Raw genomic sequence first — 24,950 nt, 5'->3', positions numbered from 1 at the left:
TGATCCCATTGTTGTATACCCATATGTGAAATCCATAATGTCTTCTATGACGCCTTCATTTCTAGAAGTGCTAAAGCTCATAAGTCTTGATACTCTCATGATGTTATTGATTCCATCCTATAGTAGTCGTTTCTCTAAGGAAAGATATAGTGAAAAGGTTGATGATGATATTGCTCTTACTTATGTAATTCCATATGTATAAATATATAAAGCTATGTACAAAACCGAGTCCTACATGGCCGGGTATGATATCTATTGTGCACACCACCGATCAGTTGGATATGAATAACATCGAGTCCTATCGTTGCCGGGTAAGATTCACACCGAGTCCCTTTGTGGCCGGGTATATTACACATACAGTCCTATTAAGGCCGAGTATGTTATATTGATGATGCTAGTTATATATGTATGTATATGTATATGTATATGTATGGAAGGTCTCCTTTAGAGAAAGGGATAAGTAAATGTGATGAACACCTCAAGAGGTATAAATGGCTCTTCTATCTCATGTTGTCCTTCGTGCTTTTATTATGTTATTGCTTATGACTTATATACTCAGTCCATTATTCGTACTGACGTCCTTTTGTTTGTGGACGCTGCGTCATGCCCGCCGATGACAGGGAGACAGACTTGGCTCTTAGGCTGCTTGTTTAGAGACTACTTACGGGAGCTCCACTTGATTCAGAGCTGCAACTATTGATACTGTTCTTTTGTGTACATATATGGGCATGGCGAGGTCATGTCCCGTCTTTATGATGTTACATACTCTTTCTAGAGGCTCGTAGATAGTTATGTATAACTAGATGTCTTTTAGCCTTGTCGGCTCATATTTTGTATATCATTTTGATAGCATTGTCGGCTTGTGTATATATATATGGGCATAATTGTTGATGTTGATATAAAAGTGCCTTAGCCCGATGGAAATTGTATTATCGATGCATAGAGATTATAAGTAGGCCATGTGGCTCACCTAAACATGATTGTGAAAGTATGGTGGGAGGCGCCCAGTGGGTTAGCTTCGGGTGCCCGTCATGGCCCTCCGGTTGGGTCGTGACATGGTCGTTTTTCCTCTACATATCCTACGAACAGCTCCCTTAACCTTCTCTACCTTTATACTCCTACAATACCCAAAATCGCGATGCCTCTAAAAGTACTTCAAATCTCCGAACACAATGTCTCTGTCACTTTCTTCGTTCAAGAGTTTATGGAAGTATGACTGCCATCTCCGTCTAATGAGAGCATCCTCCACCAACACTTTTCCATCCTCGTCCTTGACGCACTTTACTTGATCCATATCTCATGCCTTCCTCTCCCTTACCTTGGCTAGCCTGAACAACTTCTTATCCCCGCCTTTGTCCTCTAGTTCTGCATGTAGGCGTTCAAAAGCTACCGTTTTTGCTGTCGAAACTGCCAACTTCGCTCCCTTTCTCGCAATCTTATACCTTTCCCTATTCGTCCGCTTCTCCTCTTCGTCTTTGCTATCTACCAACTTCGCATACGCCACCTTCTTTGCTTCCACATTCCCTTGGACTTCTCCATTCCACTATCAGTCCCCTCGGTACCCACTACGATGACCTCTTGAGACCCCCAGTACATCTCTAGCTACTTTCCTAATGCAATTGACCGTCTTATCCTACATACTGCTCGCGTGCCCCTACTCTCCCAAGCCCCCATAGCCATCAATTCTCCCTTATCTCCTGGGCACTAGATGAAGTCAGACTGCCCCCACCTGATCCTCTGTCGGTCATCCACGACCCTCTTTTTCTACTTCCTCTTAATCTCCAAATCCATCACTAAGAGCTTATGCTGGGTCTTAAGATTCTTACTCGGAATGACCTTGCAGTCTTTACAAAGACCTTTATCATCTTTTCTAAGGAGCAAAAAGTCTATCTGCGTCACAGCCGTCGAACTACGGAAGGTTACCAGGTGCTGCTCCCTATTTGGAAAACTGGAGTTGGCTACCACCAATCCAAAAACTTTTGCAAAATCCAAGAGTGAGACCCCTCCTCCGTTTCTGTCCCTGAAGCCAAAGCCACCATACTCATCGTTATAACCCCCGTAGATGGCCCAATGTGTCCATTTAAATCTCCTCCAACGAATAACTTCTCGGTGGGTGGTATACCTCCCACCACTGCATCCAGATCCTCCCAAAAACGCCTCTTCTCCTCCTCTTCCAAGCCTACTTATGGTGCATAAGCACTAACTATGTTCAATGTAAACACTCCCACGACCAACTTAATCGCCATCATCCGATCATTGACCCTCCTAACCTCTACCACCTGGTCCCTTAGCTCACTATCTACTAAAATGCCTACCCATTCCTATACATCGACTTACCCGACAACCATAACTTATACCCGTCCACATCCTTAGCTTTAGATCCTACCCATTTAGTCTCTTGGATGCAAGCTATATTAATCCTCCTTTTCTTAAGAATCTTAACTAGCTCTATGGACTTCCCCGTCAAAGTCCAAATGTTCGAGGACCCTACTATCAACTCTCCCTGAACCCACTTACCACCCCTAACCCTAGTCTACCATCGCTCACTAAAGCCACTAAGGCAAATATAAGCTACTCAAATATTTATCTAAAACGAATAGGAATAAACACTAAAGCACAAGTTAGCAAGAAACTGTAGGCAATTCGGGCCACTACGCCAAAAAAGATAGCTCTATAAGCGAGAGGAATAAAGGGAAGAATGTAACATCAAGAGGCAAAGAGAAGCAGGCAAAAAATTAACAAGGCTAAAGGACAGAATTTTTATGGGCCACTGGAGGTACCAACTCCAGGTGAAAGAACCCGTTCGCTGCAAAAAAAAATCAGTTCACCGTAACTCCTGTTCACCGCCGGAGTTACTGTTCACTGCCGGAGTTACCATTCACCGCCGGAATTGAGTACCTGTGCTGAACCGATCGGAAACTTACTGGAGAGGGGTTTCCGGTTGTAGAAAAAAAAATAAGAAGCAAAAAGCAAAGAGAAGAGAAGAGGGGAGAGGAGAGATCTGGCAACCGGAAACCTACCGTTGGTGCTTTTCGGCCAAAGAGAGGAGAGAGAGAGAGGTACCTGGTCGGAGTGGCTAACTGTCGTGGGAGGAGAGGGGGGTGGGGTGCGGTGGGAGTTATGGTTGGGGAGAAAGGGTAAGAGAGAGGAGAGAGAAAGGGAACAGAATAAAAAACAAGCAGCTTTTATTCCGTGCTCACTAATGTGACAGAGTCAGATTTTGGGGGTCACGACTTATCTCATTTTACCTAATATGTGATCTTCACGTCTACAACGACTTTGACGTACTTAGGGTTAGGGAGTTAGTTAGATAGGTCTAACCCTCTATGTCCCCCCTCAATCCTAGATTTGTGGGGAGGGAAATACACATTAAGCACTACAATTACACGTTTTAAGTTACTCTCATTATGATCACTTTATCAATTACGTGTTCATTATTTGATTCTCGGAGGCATTTAGTTCCATTGTTTGGAGATTGAGCAAGCTGTCTCATCTCGATTATGTTATTATTATGTAATTATAATTGTTTCGTTTAATATCGTTCATACTTTGTTTGAAACTCCATATCACTGATTTTCAGAGCTAACTTGGATTAGCGTTGTTGGAAAGGACTTCAAACAAATAAATCTAACTAATTTTCCAAACAAATGAATTTTACACTAAACAATTATAAATTCCAATTTTCTTAAGTTGTGTGTAATAAACATCACCACATAAATTAAAATTAGAGGAGTTTTAAGTTTTTACTACAACTACTGAAAAATGGGCATGTTATAAGGTGACATTTGGTTTCGTGAAGAATTTGGACCACACAAATTTTGGACCAATTTTTGTTTGGCTCCTTGCTTGAGCGGGTCTGCAGGTGAAGAAATAAAAGTATACAGTAAAAATCTTACTCGGAGAAAATGATACTTCCTCTCTGTCCCAAGTGATCCAATTTAAATTTTCAGAGTCAAATAAAAAAAAAATTAATTGTAATTTATTCATATGTCTTTTAAATATTCTATGTTATTAATTCTTATGACTTATATTTTTTAAATCTTTTTTAAAATTTTTAAATATGTAAATTATTTTTCAAAAAACTGAATTAATTGTCAAAATAAAGAAAAATTGAGTGATCGCACAAATCGAGAAGTAGTAATTTTTCCTTTTATCTACATTCTATCACTCATCTTTCTTCCCTTTTCCATAATCTACAGATAATATGTACAGTAACAGTGAGATTGTACCTAGAACAAAGAAGGAAAAATCTTGTTAAAATTCACAATTCAGCTTTCAAGTAACATCAATGGGTTCACTTACTACAAATACTACTATTGCCACTGCCTGTAAGTTCATCCTTAAGCCTCCTTGTCCAGTAGTAATAAACAAGATTCTTGAAAGAAAATCAAAGATGCTAAGCAATTTCTTTATGCTTTTAACTTGTAAAAGGTACAATAATTATATGTTTTTATTGTTTCATTTCTGTGCTTTACCCTTATAAATATAGTTGATGTTCTATCAGGTAGGAAATTTGGTGATCCAAACTGTTCACCAAGGTCCCCTATATTGTGCTCTGTGAGTTCTAAAAACGTGCTTTTATGGTTCACTTGAACTCGGTTAATTTCACGTATGGTCACGGAACATTATCCACTGTAATTGTAAAGCTACAACTATTTTTTGTCACATTAAACTAACTCAAGGGTACCCACTATAATAGTTATAATGACTAAAGTTTCAATTAAAGATAGTCTGTGACTTTACTATTGTAGTTGGTAAAGTTTAGTGATCATACGTGAGATTAACCCCCTTGAACTCATGTTTTGGACTGCTAACTATGTTTACTACTCATAAGTACAGGGGTTTAAAAACAATGTAAGAGCATTTGCAAGTCAAAAGTCGGTTAAGAAATCAAGAAAAAAAGGGAAAACAGAGAAAACGGATGCTGCAATACCCGATAAGTATCTGTTAAGTGATGATGTTAATCCAGATTATGTTGAAGATAGAAAGAATACATCTCCTCTTGACACTTCAAATGCTGAGACTTCTGTGCTGATGATCCCATCTAGAGGTTCTGTGCTTCAGGCATGCATAATCACTTCTGGTTTAATCGGTCTTGTAGGTGTTGTAATTAGAGAGGTAAACTTTCTCTCTCAGCTCAAAGATGTTACTTTAAGCCTTAGGGGTCGTTTCAGTAGGAGGTATTAGAGAAAATAATATTGGTATTAGCTTTGATATTATTTAATCCCTTGTTATTCTTATACATACTAATCCATGGCATTAACAATACCAGCACTACTCCTGTTCTGTACTATTTAAAAATTATGCAATGCATATTATTTAGTACAACAAACCAAAAGGTTGATAAAAATAATGCCAGCATAACTAATCCCAAAATTACTAATACACTCTATTTAGTACTACTCTAATACACCCTACCAAACGACCCTTTAATGTATTTTTTCAAATTTTGCTGATGAACTTCAATATGTTACTGCGTTTTGTATGACACAAAGATAGTGCTATGCTTACACTTCATATGTAAGGGATTGAACTATTACTAGTAGTGATGTTGTGCATAATTCTATCTAGTTATAGTTCGCATTGGGAATTCTACTAACCATTATACTTCAACTTAGATTGGTTAATTCCTATATGCAAGCTCATAGATTGGTTAAGGCCATGAAAGGCAAGTAACCCTCTTATTGTAAATTTGACTGTTTTGCAGGTTTCTCATGTTGCATCAGCAGGAGGATTGCCAATTGTTGACTGCTCTGTTGAAATATCATGTAAACCTGTGAAGCTTTCTTCTCCATTCAGTAGTTTTGAGATTTCTTACACTATAAGAGAAGTACTTGTTATATTGACAAACCTTTCCAGAATTTGGTTAAGAAGGAAAATGCTCTGAAATACAATATTGACGGCAATAGTTTGTGCTATTACGAATGGCGATAGACCTTGTGCGTAGATCATTCTCCAGTTAGAACCTAACTTCATGAGCTTTTTCTTCTCTACAATAAAATTCTTTGGCATGTGATGTTTCATCTAATATTTTCTCTTGTTTGTCTACGCTTTATAACTAACTCAAGATGGTTTATTTAAGTTTTATCTATATCAGTGAGCGCAACGTGATTGTGCTTTCTATTATTTTTTCCTTGGGTACATTTAGAAACTTTGGATCTGTAACCTTTCCTCCCGATGAACACGCCTATCTTTTAAATTTGCGACAAGAATATGTTAAGTTGAGAGGAAGTTTAGATAGGACAGCAAATCAAATTCCTATTGCACCATGGTTCTGTTTGTAGAACTTCTCTCTTTTTAATGCTGAACTTTTGCGACGTCTTAATTGTTGTTCAAGAAAATAAAAGCTATTTGCAGGTTTTCATTTCTGATGAATCTTATCAGTTATAGTATATATAGGTCTCAATGATGATAGATCTCTCTACAGTGTCTTTCCAGATGTGGCATCTTCAGTTGATTACGGGATTGGTCACATTGGTATCCTCTTGTCGGTACTTACTGCTGAAGATATGGCCAGATTTTGCCGAGTCTAGTGAAGCAGCAAATGGCCAGGTACGTATTCACGTAGAAAGTTAATTCGAGCTTTTGCCTTGTTACCTACTTTCTATGATTGGATCAAAGGGCTAGAAATACATTGTGTGATTGCCCTTAGTATAGATGCAAATTTGTGCTTTTTTCTGTTACACTTAGCTCTCTTGCTATTCTGAGAAAAACCAAATTCCATTTCAGGTCTTGAGTTCACTTGAGCCTTTGGATTACATAGTGGTGTCACTTCTTCCAGGCATTAGTGAGGTATGCATAGAAGTTTTTGATATGTTTCTCACTTATATTACTTCTTGGAACTGCTAAATGAGTTCTTCATTTTGAAATTTCAGAACTGATTACAAGCTTGTATGGGTATCTCAATGACACAGGAGATTCTTTTCCGTGGTGCATTGCTACCAGTTTTTGGCATCAATTGGCAGAGTGTTGTGGCAGTTGCTTCCATATTTGGGATATTACACTTGGGCAGTGGTCGGAAATACTCCTTTGCTGTCTGGTATTTGTTAAAACTTATGCTCGAACTGTGGTGTTTTCCCTAGTTAATCATGTCTAAGCAAATTTCTAGATACAAGTCAATTATTTCTTTCTTCCTTTTCTATCATGTGATGTCATTGTGCTTGTGACATGATATTTCACAATATAACTTGGTATCTTTTTCTTGTCCATTGACTAGAGTCTTATAAGAAACATGTAGTCTCAAGACCAGATTTATATCCATCGCTTGAATTGTGATGCTCAAGAAGAGTGAGACTGATTTTTATGACTATTCTAATTTCAGGGCCACATTTGTTGGAATTGCATATGGTTATGCTACAATTTTATCATCAACTGTTGTTGTGCCAATGGCTGCTCATGCTGTAAATAACCTAGTAGGAGGCATCATATGGCGCTACACATCAAATTCGTCAAAACAGATGGGTAATTTCTTTTACACACAGTAACACGGATATCTTTTGATTTTTAGAAGATCAGCTCTCTCATTTGCTCTCGCGCTTCATCTCTAAGTAGTATCTTAAAAAGGATTACGAAGGGTATCTGCAACGTTTGAATAAACCCACCAAAGCTCTCTTCAGAGTTCGTATGAAAATTAACGCTGCATTAATCAAATGGCCATATCCGTCAAGACATGATTTTCTTTGCTAAAACTCCAGGGGTAGTTTGGTTCGAAGACAAGTTATGCTGGGATTAGTTATGTTGGGATTAGTTATACCGGTATTGGTTATCATGGTATTATTTCTTATTGATTGTTTGGTTTGTTCTATCGAAAGGAACATGCATTGCATAATTTCTAAGAAAAAGTTATATGTTTACAAAAATACCCTCCATCTTATTTAGTAGAAAAGGGGTTTAGGACCTCAGGGATATTTTTGTCATTTTCATTGTTTTATCCTGGGATTGTTATTCCACCCTCTGCCAGAGATAACTTATCCTGGTATTATTCTTAATCCTGGGATTAACTTGTCCCAGGATTATTAACCAAACAAGGGCTAAGGTGGTACTAAATTTTTATCCTTTTCCTTAGCCATCGTACCAAACTACCCCCAAAAGTCTATCTTGTTCTCCTTTTCATTAATTTACCTTTTCCCACTGTTTTTTTGGATATTAGCAATTGTCTAAAGTTGAAATGCTATTAATATATGACTTTAAATTGGTCTTAGTATCATATGATTATGTTATGATTAAAGTGTTGTCTAATTGCTGGTATGTAATCCATCCAAGAGAAAGATGATGTATAATTAAGGAAAGATGTTAATTATTTGGTCATACTTATCCTTATTTTATATATGGATAAGTATATATTAACTTACCTTGGGTGCTTTCTTCTGCTAGTTTTGCAAGCACCAGCTTTTTTGTATACTAGTTCTCCAATATGTGCATTGCACGTGTATTCCAGCTAATCAGTACAAACAATTTAAAACAATATAAAGATGAGTTATATTAAATTTGAAGGGGAAAAATACAAGTTCAAGTTGATAAATTCTGAGTCTATTCGATCAATGTCAATTCAAAGCACAATCTTACAGAGATTGCCATTGATTGAAGTTGAAAAGATATTTCATTTTAAAGGGAGAAAGAAATATTTATTTAGGAATAGTATTTTCTACTTTGGTCATTACTATAGTTTGCAGTTTTACACAACCACCTGATTGGTATAAGCTATAAGCTAATTGGTATAATATCTTTTCTTCCCGTAGTTCTAATATATGAAATATTCTGACAGCTTCTTTTTTATTTCAACAACACAAAAAGCTTAAACATATACAACTGTAAAGAGGAGGAAGTTATAATTTAATCCAGATAAGGCACAGACTTTAAGACGTTAAGTAATTGCAATCATAGCTAATGTTTCCTATATTAACATTTCACTGTGTTGTCTCCAACTAAATCTATGAGACACTGGAAGAGACGGTCAAAATATTATCTCCAACTAAAACTCACTTTCAATAATTATTTGAACGCCAGAGGTTAAAGAATCACACAAAGAGCAATTAATTAGGCAAAGGAAATAATTCGTAATTTTTTATAACAGAAACGAAGAAATGTTGCAGTGCAAAAATCTATTGGAGAAAAAGAGAGAGAACATATATTTTACACCAAAATAGAAAAAGAAATAAAGAAAAAAGACCAAGGAAAAGTATCACAGTAATTATTAATGTGAGGAAAACTCTCTTTTACTATCACTGATGAAGCTTCACGTTTTTCATAAGTAAATAAATAAAGTTTAATAAAATAAAGAGAGAAAAATTTAACATCTAAAATAGAGAGAGAGACAAGTGAATACTGAAAAGAATTACCAACACTATATTTTAGTACCTGGAAAAAAGCAACATTTGCATCCGCCCCTTTCAGCTGGTGATTTCAAAATCAATATTGACGTAGATAAATGTTGGGTTTAAGCTCCATATCTGAAATGGTACAGAAAACAATTAATGAGAATCTGGTGGCAAATGAATAAATTAATTCAAATAGTTGCAAACAAAAAAAATCAAGCATAAGTCTAATAATAACTTTTTGAGCATAGGCTGGGAAAAAATGAAAAGAAAGCAAAGGGAAAGAGAAACAAATTTGAAGTTCTTAATTACCATCGACTTTTGAAAAGGAAAGTTATTCCTTCGGAAGTTATTATCTTTGATGATTTATGCAAAACAAAAATGATATAATTTAAGTCTCCAGATTCACAGCATAACGGATGAGAGAAGGGTTGACATACATGAATGTGTAATAAATGTTGAAATTGAATGAAACATTCCAAAGGTTGAGCTAAATTGTATTTGTACAGTTTCAATAGGCAGTGGAAGATGAAAGGGATTCAAATAAATGGAAACGTTATAGTAAACGCCTGCACTGAAGTCCAAGAAGTTGTCTTTCTACTGTGAACCTGTAGGCCAGTAACTGTTTTTTTTATTTTTTTATTTTTTTATAAAGGTAAAAAAAGTCAATTATTTTTTAAAGGACATTTTGGTAAATCAACTTTTGACTAAGGAGCTTCTCACTTTTAGTATTATATGATACAGGACATTTTGGTAAATCAACTTTTGACTTGGGAGCTTTCCACTTTTAGTATTATATGATATGATGATATGATATAAAGTAGTCTGGTCATATTAAACAGAACATCGACATCAGTATAAGCTTCTATTTCCTGGTTTTGCTTTTCTATATTCCAGAAACCATGATGAAGTTTCTCACAATCGCCTTGGTTCTTTTTCTGTTAGCCTCCATAACTTGTGTGGAGGTTGATGCTATAGCAAATGGCCAACCACCACTTGTCGTCAGTCGTCTGCAGCATGGACGGGCGTTAGATATTATTGTTTACCGTACTATTCTAACTGCTTAAATCTCTTCCTATCTCTTTTAACTTTGCAGCCAGCAGACATTTTAGTATTAGCCTTCAAATATCATGTTCTTATCTGCCTTTTATCATAACAAATATAACTACCTAAAGGAACTTGTGTCTTGCCGGTTTCTTGATTGCATCTATAGAATTTAACTTCTATACATTGACAGCATAGGTAATTAATTGCCCATAGAAGTGGAATTAGCAGCCTAAAAAATAAGGTAGATTACTTGATACGACAGGTTAAAATACACTAGTATAAAAATTATTTTCATTTAGTATAGATAAACTAAATCCATGCTATATATGTTAAAAGTTTTGCATGTATCTTCTCTTTTTCATTGTCATTGTGGCTTTCAAATTTTTTGACATTTTATGAATGAATCCGTATTTGCAGCATGCGTCACGACCATTTGCGCAAAAGCCTGCTGTGACTGCAACATAGAGGTGATTCCCCCAGTGTGCACCCAGTGCTGTTCCGAAGACTGATGAATTTGCAAGTAAAAAAGAATCATTTTGGAATTCTTTTGATATACCCCTTTTTACTTTTTAGAATGGAATATGCTTACAAGATCTGTCGAAGATCTTTTCTTCATTACTAATATATATGTCATTTCTGAGTTATTATTGTTGAAGAACATTGCAAATTATTACTTATTCGGAACAACAAAATATTTCTGCAGTATTATGAGCTCCAATCTGGCATTAACCTTTTCAATTATTGTCCGTTAGCGTTATCAGGTAATTTCACTTAGATCCCCTAAGATTTTGGGAAGTGAGATTTCGCTCGTTGTGATTTGGATATGGCAGATTAAGCCCTTTTTGTAACTCAAAGAGTATAGTTAAATGAGATTCATCACATTTCCTAATCAAATTAGGTCTCCTATCAACTTAGGTAGAGGTGAATAATGAAAGAAAATTCAGAGGAATGCAAATTTTGATGCACCTTCTTTCACATGGCCTCAAATATTGTCGTTTGTTTGTTAGCTTTTTAAGAAGGAATTTTTATGCGTTATAGCTAATCTAATACATAATTAGTGGTAACAATCACCTTTTATTTTAATTACTAATAATAACTAAATACTTTTCTAATTTAACTATTATAGCTACACAGTAATTTTTAATTACTATTTCACAAATACACTTAAAAATTAGCACCCCCAATCCCATATCCCCTTTTAATGATAACAATATTGATTACTTAATATACATTACCATTCTCTCTCATTTTTCATAAATTCTTACCTTTTTAAAAAAGGAAAGAATCTGTGAATGCCCAGTGAAATAGTCGTCTTCTTCCTCTCTTCCCCCTTCTGCAAAAATTTCACTTCCATTCTCACCAATCAACAAGTTTTTTAGGGTTTTGAGAAGACGAAAAATATATGTATTTATGTATGTTCTATGATATAACTACCAATTGTTGTGGTTGGTGATGTATTTTTGTTAGTTTTTCTATATATTTGTGTACTTTGTTCAAATTAATTCCATCAGTTCATCTAGTTTCAAATACACGGGTGACACAAATACATGGTTAAGTTTTCTATATATTTATGTATTTTGTTCAAATTAATCCCATCAAATACATGGGTGATGCAAATTGTTACTCACACAAATACATGAGATTTAATATAAAGTACATGGGGTTTGATTGGAAACTTCAAATACATTAGTTATGTTATCAAATACATGGGTAAATAAAAAGCGAAATCAATATTGAAAACTTTAAATACATTACCACTAAATACATGGGTGATGCAAATTGTTATTCACACAAATACATGATATTTAATATAAAATACATGGGATTTGATTGGAAACTTCAAATACATTAGTTATGCTATCAAATACACGGGTAAATAAAAAACGAAATTAATATTGAAAACTTCAAATATACTGGCTGTTGAATGTTTTCAAATTTTGAATTTTTGATCTTTTACGTTTGAATGTTGAAGATTGGATGAAGGAATAGAAAACGGTTATGGAAAAGAAATCTAAAATCTGATTTTGTGGAAGAGTATGGTAAATAATACCAATTAATTAATAATTAAATGATCTCACAGTTATGGCCTAAAATCAAGGGATATGTTTTTTTTTTTTTTACTGTATTTCTATGAATTTCCACGCATCAAATGCATTCGAAAAAATACCTTAATTTGAAAAAACATAGCTACAAATGGTAATATTTAAAAGAATAGTTATAAATGATAGGAAACTACCATAAGGTAGTCATTTGAGTAATTTTACCTTTTAAGAATTAGTGGCCTAGACGGTCACTCAACTTATAGTAATTGGTTATCATAGTCACTCTATTTTATTTTATATTCCAAAAGTCATTCAACTTTATCTAGTTAGCTTCAAAGGTCATTTTAGCCAGAAATACAATATCCGACATCTATTTAATGACGTGGCAGCTGTAAATTTTTAGGAAAAATATTTTAAAAATTAAATATCAGTATTTAGATTTATTTAGGACTCAACCCACTCTAAACCCGATCCAAATCTTGACCCGACTTGCTTGATGTGTTGATTATATAAGAGATGCCTTTAAACTTTAATACTATAATATTTGACCAAAAGAAGTAAAGAACTCAATGGTCATTTCTTTTCTTTGTTAAAAAGTTTAAATTTTTGAATCAACAGGATCCGACATTAGATATCTTTCGTTATCTCTAAAAATGAATTGAGTACAAAGGAGAATATACATATATCTATAGTCACACCTCTCTATAATTGTCATTCGTTATAACAACATTTTACTATAGCGGTCTGATTTTCTCCGGAATCGATTTTTTATGATATATTTTACTTCTTTATAACAACATTCTGCCTATAACAGCAATGACATCCATTATAGCGGTACACTCTTTGTAAAATTACCTCTCTCTAACAGTCATACTCAAATAGCGTATAATAATATTTTTTAAAGAAATATATTATGTGACAATAAAAGTGTCGATGAAGAGCCTCAACCTACTGCTACTTGGAGATAGAAGAGTCAACTGTTAAGCACTTAGACAGCCTTCAAGAGAAAATTATTGAATTTTCTTTTGCTGAAAGTGTGGACAAAATTCTTCGTTAGTTCAAGCGCTATATTATCACTAAGAGACTAGAATTTACGAAACAGTCTATAATTGTAGAGTTCTTACGTCAAACTTGAAATATTTAAATTCTCAATTAATTTAAAATGCATATGTTTCCATAGATTTTAATTCTTTATCTGCGGTACAACTAGTTATGGATTTAGTAGTAATTTATTAGTCTTTTTAATTTTTAATTTATGAGATATGAAAATCAATTGATCGAGATTTTAAAATTTACAAAGTATATTGTTTTCGTTTATAACAAACATAAAAAGTACAAAAGTTAATTGTTTGCGTACTTTTGTTTATAATAGCTAAATGAAATCTAAATATCGAATGCCAGTATATATGCATAACAATACCACACTATATCAGCCATGAAATTTCCGGACAAACGCTGTCACAATAGAGAGGTTTGACTGTATACGGATGCTCAATTAATCAATACAACAACACAAATCGGAAAATCATAAAAAATAAACAAACAGAAGAATTAAAAACAAGAAAACAAAAATCACAAACAATAACATTAAATCAAGGCAAAAGTCATAGACAACCCCCCAAACTTTGTCACATTTTCCTTTAGGTACCTAAACCGAGGGTTGTACCTATTGGGTACCTAAACCCCTCTGAATTTGTACCACATAAATACTTTTGGCTGATGTGACAAAAAAAGTGAATCACACTTTCCTTGTGCGCATGATCCACTCTTAAATGTTAATTTTCTTTTTCTTTTTTTTGATTAAAAACTCACCTCTTTGACTTTAATTAAATTTAAGAAAAAAAAAACATTGGCCCCGCTCTTCCCCCTTGCGTCAGTCATCTCCCCTCCTTCCCTCTTTGTCTTCTCCAGTTCTGTCTTCTTCAGTTCTTTTTTTTTTTTTTTTAGTTTCTTTATATTTTGTTTATAAAAATTGACTTAAAAAAAGAAGACAACTGGACCGGTCTTCCTCCTCAAACCTTCCATCCAACTATTTTCCCGCCCCTCCATTTCCGGCGAAGCTTCATTTTTTTTTCTCTTCTTCTTCTTCTTCTTTATAAAACTTCATTTCTTTTAATTATTTATAGAAAATTAATTTGTGAATTGGATGTTATTTCTTACCACCATTTTTTTTTATACTTTTTAGATCTAAAAAGTAGCATTATCATCTTGTTCACCGGAAAAAATGGGGATTCACCATTACTATGACTCTTTTTTTTTTTTTTTTTTTTTTTTTTTTAATCTCACCTTTCATTAAACGTTAGTGGGTTTTGTAAAGACATTGATAGATCTAAATAAGAGAAGAAAAGGGGAATTAATTATTGGTTGGTTGGGGGGAGCGGCGGCCGGTTTCTTTTGCAGTTTTTTGGGGGGGGGGGGGTGTATAATTTATTTTTTAATTATTATGATGGACCCCACCGTCACGTGTCACATTTTCATTTGGCAAAGTTGCCACGTCATGGAGAGTGTAATTCACTCTTTTAATTTTGTTGATTATTGTAAAAAAGGTACCCAATGAGATCGAATTTGAACTGATTTAGGTACCTAATAGGTACAACCCTCGATTTAGATACCCCAGAGAAAAATGTGACAAAGTTTAGGATGCTATCTATGACTTTTGCCTTAAATCAAGGTTGAAAAGGATCTGAAATTAAAAATTCATATCTGGAGAATCAGTTCAGGTTAACACTGTTTCCCTTTGTTCCTTCGCCGCCCCCCCCCCCCCCCCCAAACCCCAACTAAAATTTTCATATTTCCCTAGACGTACAATGTAATAGTGTCTATTTTTTTTATTTTTTTTTGAGTGTCATTACAGTGCTAGAACCATTAATTTACTAGAGTAATATATACTTACTACAGGTACTATACCATCTGCTTGGCAGTAAAATCTGGCCCCGGGGTAAAAATGAAAGCTAATATGGTATAAATATTCATGTTTAGTAGAAATAAGAATATACTTTATTAAAAGAAAAAAAGATTTTCCTATCGAGCATCAATATAAGAAAAGAAGTGCTTTATAGAAAATCATGAAAATTACTTGGAAAAAAAGAAGTAAAGATAGCAATGTGACTGCAGAGAGAGGAGGAGAAAAACATCAACGAAGAAATATCCAAGTTCAGATAGGTTTAAAACATTTTAGCTTAAAAGTTTGTTGATTCCATATATGAAAACTGGCAGCAAAAGGAAATGGTAAAGGAGAATGAAGCTTACCTTGGCAAACAGGGAGTAGTAGAATAAAAAAGATCAAGTTATCAAGCACCATTGAAATCATTAGAGAATAAAAAATCTAATGCATCGAGGTATAATATTTCTGTTTTTGTCTTAAAATTGAAGAACCATCGGGTTCTTTTAGTTAAATGCAATTAAAGTTTAAAGGCATCTCTTATATAATCAACTCCTTACGTGGGCCGGGTAAAGAATTGAGTCTGGTTTAGGCTGGGTTGGATTCTAAATAAATCTAAATATTAATTTAATTTTGTTAAATATTGTTTTCCTAAAAATTTACAAGTGTCACATCATTAAATAGGTACCGTGAATTGTATTTCCAAATAAAATGACCATGGAAGCTAATCGGGCAAAGTCAAATGACTTTTGAAAGACAAAACAAAGTGACTATGGTAGCCAATTACCATAGGTTGAATGACCATCCAAACCACTAACTCATCTTTTTAACCATGTTTCCAATTGATATGGAAATGTTATTTAAATTGGATAAAAGTCGCAATCCAGAAATACCCAAGCTGCGATAACACTTACATTCCAACTCGATAGGCGAATCAATATAATTCATCATTTTAAACCAAGTTCATTATTAAGAAACAGTAATGAAGTAAAAAAACTTAGTTGATAGTCACAATAACATAAATAAACGAGATAAGCGAGGAGATTCATCAACTACCCCCAAGAAATTGCGATATGAGTCAAGAGCTCCGTAGAATCGAAAATAAATACAGTTGTCATCATAAATGCACTGTCCGAATAGAAAAACATGGAAGGAAAGATAAGAAAGGATTCTGATGTTGCGGATCAGCCAAACAACTTACCCTGAAACTCTGAATCAACAGCATCCAGACACAATCACGAGCTCTACCTGTATCAATTTTTGGATAAGCACAAAACGTACAACATGTGTATAAAAAAACGGATACTCAAAAAGTATCATCGACCGACCCCAATAAGGTAGTGGCGAGGGTTGACGTTAGAATTATTACTTTCTTTAAGTTTATATGTTATCAACATATAAAGAATATAACAGTGCAAGAAACCAACAAAATCTGCTTAGCATTTAAGCATAAACACAACATAAGAGATAATATGCACAAAATCGTAGTAAATGGATCAATGATACAACTCTGACTCTATAAACTCAACACAACCTGCGCGCACATTGATTTAGCTGGGAGGTGTCTAGGAGTAGTGGCCCATGGGAGACAACCACGTTGTCCACGCCACATGTACGATCTTCATGTGCAGTATTGTCACAATTCGAAATCTCGCCTAGGCCGTGATGGCACGTAACCCTACTCGGGAGGCAAAGCAATCTAAAAATGACCATGAAGTCGAGACATTAGAGCGCTAATAAATTACAATAGTTAACATAAAATAAGCATCTTTCATGTTAATACAATGCAGAACTAGCTCTACAACCCCCAAGAGTTGATGCCACAAGTTGTGAGCTACTAAGAATGAAATATACTGCATGAATATGAAAGTTACAACATTTGTTAAGAAGACAACAAAATAAAAGACTCTAAGCTACCAAGAACTAGATGGCAGCTCAACTTTGGATTGCTGGTATGATCTCCGATGATCTCCCACTTACACCGTAACATAGTCCACTCACCCTGCACACAAGAATGCAACAAGTGTAGCATGAGTACAAAAAACAACGGTACTCAACAAGTATTATTGACCAACAACAATAAGGTAGTGGCAGGGTTGGCCTTAATTACTTGCTTTCAACATGTAGTGCTTATAGAATCTCAACAAATAACGAAAATAACCGTACACAAGGTAAATTCAACTAAACAACATAATAATGCTCAGAATCAACATATACAAATGATAGACACAAATTCCACCAAAACAACAAAATATGTACATAATCATTATATATATATATATATATATATATATATATATATATATATATATATATATATAGAGAGAGAGAGAGAGAGAGAGAGAGAGAGAGAGAGAGAGAGAGAGAGAGATGATACACACAGATTCCACCAAGACAATATAATAATACACAAAATCAGCATAAATAGATGTCATGACCCAAAAATAAAAGAGTTGTGATGACAACTACACCCTATCTGGTAGACGAATCACAACCTATATTTAAAGCCATTATTCAATTATTAAGCGGAAAGTAAAGTGAGAAAGAATGATATTTCATAAACATATTCTGATATTGATAAACTGTGAAAAGTAACAAAACACCATTCCAAAATCTGGTGTCATAAGTACAAGATATTCTAAATATATGAATACAAGTCCAAAATGACCAAGTACAACTATTTAGAAATAGAAAAGATAGAAATCAGTAAAGATAAAAGGAGATTAGTGCGGCGGATCAGCCAGGCAGTTCACCCCAAGATCTCCAAATCAACAGCTATAGACTCAATCGGCTCTGCATGCCCTTTTGGTACACAAGTCTAAATCTGCCCAAAAAAAAGTGCAGCAATGTAGTTGAGTACGGGGATAAACATATACTCAGCAAGTATTGTCGACCGACCCTAAACTGAAGTAGTGGTGAGGATTAGTCTTCGAAAACACATTGTTTCTACATTTTGATTGATATTAACCTCAACATATATGAATATGTAAACTTAACAGATAACAGAGAAAATAACTCCATCTTTCAGTTAAATCTCAGAAATCAACAACTAGAACAAAAACACAATTCAACTCAGAATCCGATAATAAGCTCAACAACCCCAACAAGTCAGAAATACTGAATGAAATGTAATGGCCAATTCAATCGGTATACACATGCTCCTTTAATAGAGAGTCTTGGCACATTATGGACTCGCGAGGTCCATATACACAATCTCAGTACTGACGGTCCCCATGTACAAGTAAGAATGATCTCAACATACGATTAAACTCATAATCAATACTCACCTGAAATCATTTTCCCTCGGGTTTACATCGCTCCACCGAACCACTTATTCCCGGGCATAATCATATCATGAATCATGAAGTGTAGTATGCACGAGATATGATACGAAAGCACAAATGTCATATACACATATGACATGTACTTTATTCAGATAATTACATTAAAGCAACTCATATTTACAAGTGTGACATATATTCGGAGTGGTGTTTACACACATAATAAGTTAACGACGATAACTATCTTTCATTTCAATTAATACATGCTTCACAACACATTGATATCATCAATTAGTCACATAAAAAGCTAAAAATACCCAAAGCATGATACCGATACATGTACAAGTGCTCACCACTTCACGAATATGTGAATCCCATTACCCTTACCCATATTAATTATTGAATTCACAAAAACATACTCCAACTAGAGTCTAGAAAGTCTCAACTTGTCTTAGGCTCGAAATCCCAAAGCTCACGAAATGAACCTTTCTCCCTCAACTCCTCTATACGATCCCAATATGTTCAAATACGAAACCTACATGAGCATATAAGTCTGTAGATACCCTTATTGATATAAATCAATCGGTCCAAAAAGTCAATCGAAAGTCAACCCTGAGCCCTTTAGGTCAAATTTGGAATTTTATCGCAAAATCATCCTACCCATGACTCATAGACATTAAATCCTAGAAATCGTCCAAATCCATTCACAATTAGATCCTCAAATAAAAGATTTTCATCTTCTTAAGTTCTAGGCAAAAATTTCCTTTTCATCAGACTAACACGAAAAAACACTAATTAAATGAAGGATTCATGGAGAAATACAAAAATAGGAGTTAGAATATTTCCCCCTTGCCGAAGCGAGAAGAACGCCTACAAAATCACCCAAATCCGAGCTCTTAAGCTCAAGTTATGAAATAAAAGGTCAATTTCTGAAATGGATGTTGTATATAAAACTCTGTAAATTTAGCTAGGGAATCAACCGTCCAAGCAAAAAAACCTAGCAACTTTAACTTCACTTTAAATTGTCTGAAATATACCTAACGACTTCAGGATTTGACGATTACAGTGTCCTATGAGTCTGAAATTATGATACAGACCTAGTTAATAAGTCAAAATTCAATTCCAAGCTCGTTTACTCAATCAAATACCATTTCCACTCGTTAAAGATTTAATTTCACATTTTGGGATAAAAAATGGAGCGTGGTTTATCAAAATTAGGTGAAATATTCTTGATCAGTCCTATAAATCATTCGTCAACTCTCAGAATCGAATTCTGATCACTAGAACTAGAACTAAAACTAAAAATGAACCTTTGGGTCATAGGCCTTTTTGCTCAAAACGACGCCAAAACACCAAACACATTAACAAACCCGTTCGAAAAACATTGGAATGAAACCAAAATTTGCGGACAAGTCCAAAATCATCGTACGAACCTATTGGAACTTGCAAATCATGAATCTGGGCTCGTCTAGTCAACTACTTGACCGTGGTAAACTCTTATTCTTTGAAATCACTAGTTTCCGACTTAAGCTTTTGAATCACTCACGAGCCTCTCGGGACCTGTCCAACCTATCCAAATAATTCCCAGAACACCATACGTACCTATAGAAACTTTCAAACTTGATTCTGAATCTGTTTACCCCGAATGCTGATTTTTGTCAACTCTTATTTTATTTTTTCTCAAGAACTGTAGCTTTTTATTCTCTTCTCCGATATGCATTCGGGTGCCTCGAGACCCATACCAACTGTTCCCCCAAGTCATAATATGCATGTTGAACCAACAAGAAGTGTCATTTAAGGCAAAAAAGTTTCAAGTACTCAAAATGATCAAACATATCGTTACAATAGATGATATGGATAGATCAACGAAGGCAACCTAATAAAATGCACAGATAGGAGTCTTGATGCAGTGTATATAATGTAGACTCTTTACCACAAATGTCTAATATAGTGCTCCCAACACTCTGCATACACATGGTCCGACTGGAGCTTGTGTGACCAACTGATACGCTCAAATTACACCTATTAATGGCGTAAAGCGGACGTGGTCAAATATAGTAACCCAAACAAGGTTGGGGTCGAATCCCACAGGGAATATGGAGAGAAAAGGATACTAATTGTATGTGATACTATTCTTTAAAGGCTTTTACCCTATTCCGGACAATTTGAAATAATTGTTGAGTAATGTAAATGAATACTTTAACTTGAATTGTATTTAATGCGAGAGAAAGACCAAGGTTGTGTTCCCCATTTTGAGTAGATATTATGCTTCAGGTTTCAATGTGATATATTTCTAATGGTTGTTCTAAGAATATGCACTTGATCTCTTAATGACTTCCTAATGTTTCCCAACATTAGGCCGTATTTCCCCTTTATAATTTTTCCAAATACAAAAGAGTTGAAATCGAAGAGCGACCAATAATTCCAATTTAGACTTGTTCTTATCCCTAAGTTAGTCTATTAAACGAGGGTTAACGCCCCGAGTCATCGTTATTCAATCTTACCAATACTAACTCTCTTTTCCAAGAAAAGTTAGTATAATGGCTTAGGCTAATGCTTGCAATCATTACCCAACGCTAACGCACAAAGATAGAATAAATACTAACAACCATTATGGATATATCAATAGTAGAAACCCATTTACATAATATCCATCATGGGACCCACAACCTTAGCGTTAAAATTAGCTACTCATAATTTTGGCTAACAAAGAAAGCTTAAAAGTTAACATAATATACTTACGATGCGAATACAATATGGAATGAAAGTGAAGTTGTTGCTTTAAATGCTCCAACTACTTCTAATATTCAAGACCTAAAGTTAATGCTCCCAAGAAAAATCAGAATATCTGAATTAAAACCCTACTTTAAGTATTTATAGGGACAAAAATCGCGCCAAGTTTCTAGACAAAAACACCCTTACGCGGCATCGTTACGGACCGTAACACAGGTTACGGTCCGTCCTTCAGTTCGTCCTTTGTCAGCTTGATGTCACGGCCACCATGCGACGGACCGTAACATAGGTTACGGTCCGTATCTCCCAGCGGATCATGGCCTCAATCTTCAGTGGCCAATGGGTTACGCCATGACGTTACGCCCCGTAATTAGAGTTACAGACCGTCCTTCTGGGGCGTAACCTTTGACACTACTTGGCAACTTTCTGGAAATTTTCCTCAGCTTACGGTACATGTTACGGCCCGTAACATGAGTTACGAACCGTCCTTCATAGCGGCACGTATCGTATCTGGTACGGATCATGTTACGGTCCGTAACATGAGTTACGGACCGTCATTTAGCTCCAAGTTGTCCGTTTTTCAGTATTTCATATCATTTCCGATCCTTATTCAACCAACCCTATAAAACACAAAAATAACATAAGAAACGATGTAAAAACACTTAAAAACAAGCAACACTTCTAGTTACAAAGGCATAAAATGTGCCGAAATTCGCGGCACATCAACACCCCCAACTTAAGCTTTTGCTTGTCCTCAAGCAACTACAATAAGACTCACTACTAACACACGACATCTTAGCAAAATAAGAATGACTACGGTGGTTTTGGCATGTGTTTCTAGCACGGACTCTTCAATCCAAGAAAAATATTTAGGCTCTTATCTATCTCCTATTTGTGACACAAGACGCACATTTCAGAAAAATTGCAATTCACTATGCAACCTCAATTAATGATACAATCATAGTATGGGAGTCTTTATGCATATGAATTTCAACTTCCGGAAAGCCAGTTACTTTGCAATCTACAATCCTTACGCCCTCATATAGACCAAAGAATGTCCCAACACACATTTATAAAATAAATGGGACAGAAGACTAAAGAGACAAAAGGACACTCACACTCACAAAGAAATTTGCATACCATGCGTGCACATACCATAGGCTTGCCTTTATTTTCCATGCCTTCAACTTTGAACAGTTTGATTGTGATCACATTAGGACTTTTTAGGCTTGTAACATTGGCTTAGGGACGGGTAGGATGAATATGTGGATAGTGGTGACTCACCCTCCTTGACGCTTCTTTTTGACTTCATTCACCTTTCTTCCTCTTATATCTAACTCTGCAGCTTCGGCGTGAATTTATTTAGAACTTATATATCTATATATCTAATTATATATATATATATATATATATATATATATATATATATATATCCACACTGAATCATGCCCCGCAATACTCACGATCACCCCCAACAGGCCTTTGGCCTTACTTTCCGCATCTTTCATTTATCACCCCCAACTTAGGCTTTTAGCCTCATTTTCCGCATTTTTCACTTATCACCCCCAACTTAGTCTTTTAGCCTCATTTGCAATTCTTCAGTGTCAACGAGGGACTTGGTACCAAATGGGTTTATTCACAGAAGGGAAGGAGGTTAGTTCACGGCTAATCAAAGAAAAAGTCTACAGGCTCAAAATGGGAGACTAGGGATCATTTTCTGTACGGGCTAGGCTCATTTAAGATAAACAGGCTTTGGAGTCAATACAAAGAAAGCCTAGGATCACTTCACAATCAAACTCTCCTTAGAATTCACGCACGACCAACCGGGCAAGTTCTAGATTACACGCATCATACACAAATAGAAACTAAGAACTCACAACACAATGGCATAAGGATTGCTTAAATATTCTGACTTCACTTCCGTTTGAAGATTTTACATACATGGACACCCTTTATTTGCAATGTCATTAAAAGAACCATACATGTCAATATCAACAACTCATTCTTGATGTACATCACAAATTATTTTTCGGAGGGATATCATTGACTTGTAAAAACCACTTTTATATATGCTAGGAACACGGACCACCACCACTTAAGTCATCATTACTTTACTCTTAATTAAACATCCCAAACATGCAACATAAAAATAACATTCTTCGGGAATAGAACACATGGCAAAGAACAGCCGAAGAAGGTCCTAACACGTACTTAATAATAAAAACAATATCAACAAAAACAAAAACAATAGCAATTGTCCTAAACACATACTTACTATCACAATTTAGGATAAAATACCCACAAAAACAAAAACCATAACAAATAATATCCAATATACCAAAGAAATACCAATAATACCAATAAAAAAATAGCAATTATCCACACCCCCAACTTAGAAACATGCATTGCCCTCAAGGCATCTATATAATCCATCAAAAGAACGGAGGGCCTCCCTGGAGCGCACTAGGCGCTTGGATCTGCTGCAGCATCAGGAGGTGGAGCAATGGTGGTATCAGGCTGGCCAACACTAGAAGTCCCAGTCTCAGTGGGTGGAGGAGAAGTATGGTGAGCCGGCTCAATAGGATGGGCTGAGCTAGAAGTAGCTCCAGCGGTGTCAGAACCCAGCCGAGACTCATGTCAGAGCTTCTTCAAAGTTCGTCGCTCCTCCTCCTCATTCTGTGGGCGCAAAGCAGCAAATGGATCAAGACTTTGGAGAATGGGCTCGAGGTTTTCATCATCTGACGTGGCTCTCCTGCGCTTCCTTTTGGCCAAAGAGTGGGTATCCTCTTCCAACTCCTCCTCGTGCTCCTCCTCAACCGTGTCCTCGATCTCATCATCCCCAAGTAGACTCTGAACCGGCTGGTATAAGCTCTGTACCAACTCTGTGTGTACCTTCGGAAGCTGGTCCGTCACAACAGCCACTTCCTGTGCCTTCAATTTCTGCACATCATCCTTGACAGACCGCAACTCACTCCGAATAGTGCCCAACTCCACAGCAGGGTGTGTCCTAGTCAGCTCCGTCATTCTGTTCTCAATACCATCTATCCGAGAGTGGATCCGTAGGTGGACATCAGCCATCTGTTCTTTTATTGGCCGCAACGCTGCATCAATAGCTCTTTTTGTGTACAATTTCAGCTCAATCATGAGCTGCTTGACCTGCCTATCCGTTTGATCTGCTTGCAGGACTACTGCCCCGAATTTCTCCCGATTGAACATTATTTTTCTCGCAAGCTCGGGTGGGACTCCCGGTATGGCTGAGCCGGTGCTGGGCTCGCTCTAGTGGAAGAGGTAGGACCACCCGAAGTAGGTGCAGCTGGAGCTGGCATGGGCTGTGTAGCATAATCAGCCGGTGGATCCTCAGAATCTGTGGGCTGCCCCGCAGCAGTGTCCTCAGCACCCATGATAGCCAAGGGTAAAACATCTGATCCCGTTGGCCCCTCTGGCACATCAGAAGACAAGGCAGATGGCATTGAACCCTGGCTCAACATATCATCCCTCCCCTTTGTGATGTTATAGATACTCCTGGCGATCACACTGTGATCGATAAGAGGGAGGGGTTCTGGTCCCTCACGCAAGCATAAGAGCGTAAGCAAACATGGATGATTGAGGGAAGTGGCTGGCTGGGTGGCTCTCTCCCGGAGATCTGCTGCTA

At 36.0% G+C, this 24,950-nt stretch overlaps 1 protein-coding gene across 1 annotated transcript; it reads left to right on the top strand.

Annotated features, from left to right (window-relative positions):
- The first annotated feature begins 4,093 nt into the window (after nt 1-4,093).
- On the top strand, nt 4,094-11,079 carry LOC132641208 (uncharacterized). Its single transcript, XM_060358104.1, has 9 exons — nt 4,094-4,328; nt 4,505-4,557; nt 4,840-5,118; nt 5,708-5,768; nt 6,428-6,552; nt 6,730-6,792; nt 6,915-7,039; nt 7,322-7,461; nt 10,779-11,079. Exons 1-9 carry the CDS (start codon nt 4,289-4,291, stop codon nt 10,868-10,870), a joined length of 978 nt encoding a protein of 325 aa, XP_060214087.1. The 5' UTR covers nt 4,094-4,288; the 3' UTR covers nt 10,871-11,079.
- The last annotated feature ends 13,871 nt before the right edge of the window (nt 11,080-24,950 follow it).

This window comes from Lycium barbarum, chromosome 5, assembly GCF_019175385.1.
Source record: "Lycium barbarum isolate Lr01 chromosome 5, ASM1917538v2, whole genome shotgun sequence".
Taxonomy (NCBI): Eukaryota; Viridiplantae; Streptophyta; class Magnoliopsida; order Solanales; family Solanaceae; genus Lycium; species Lycium barbarum.
The sequence above is the reverse complement of the archived record's forward strand: the minus strand, read 5'-3'. Positions and strand labels throughout refer to the sequence as shown.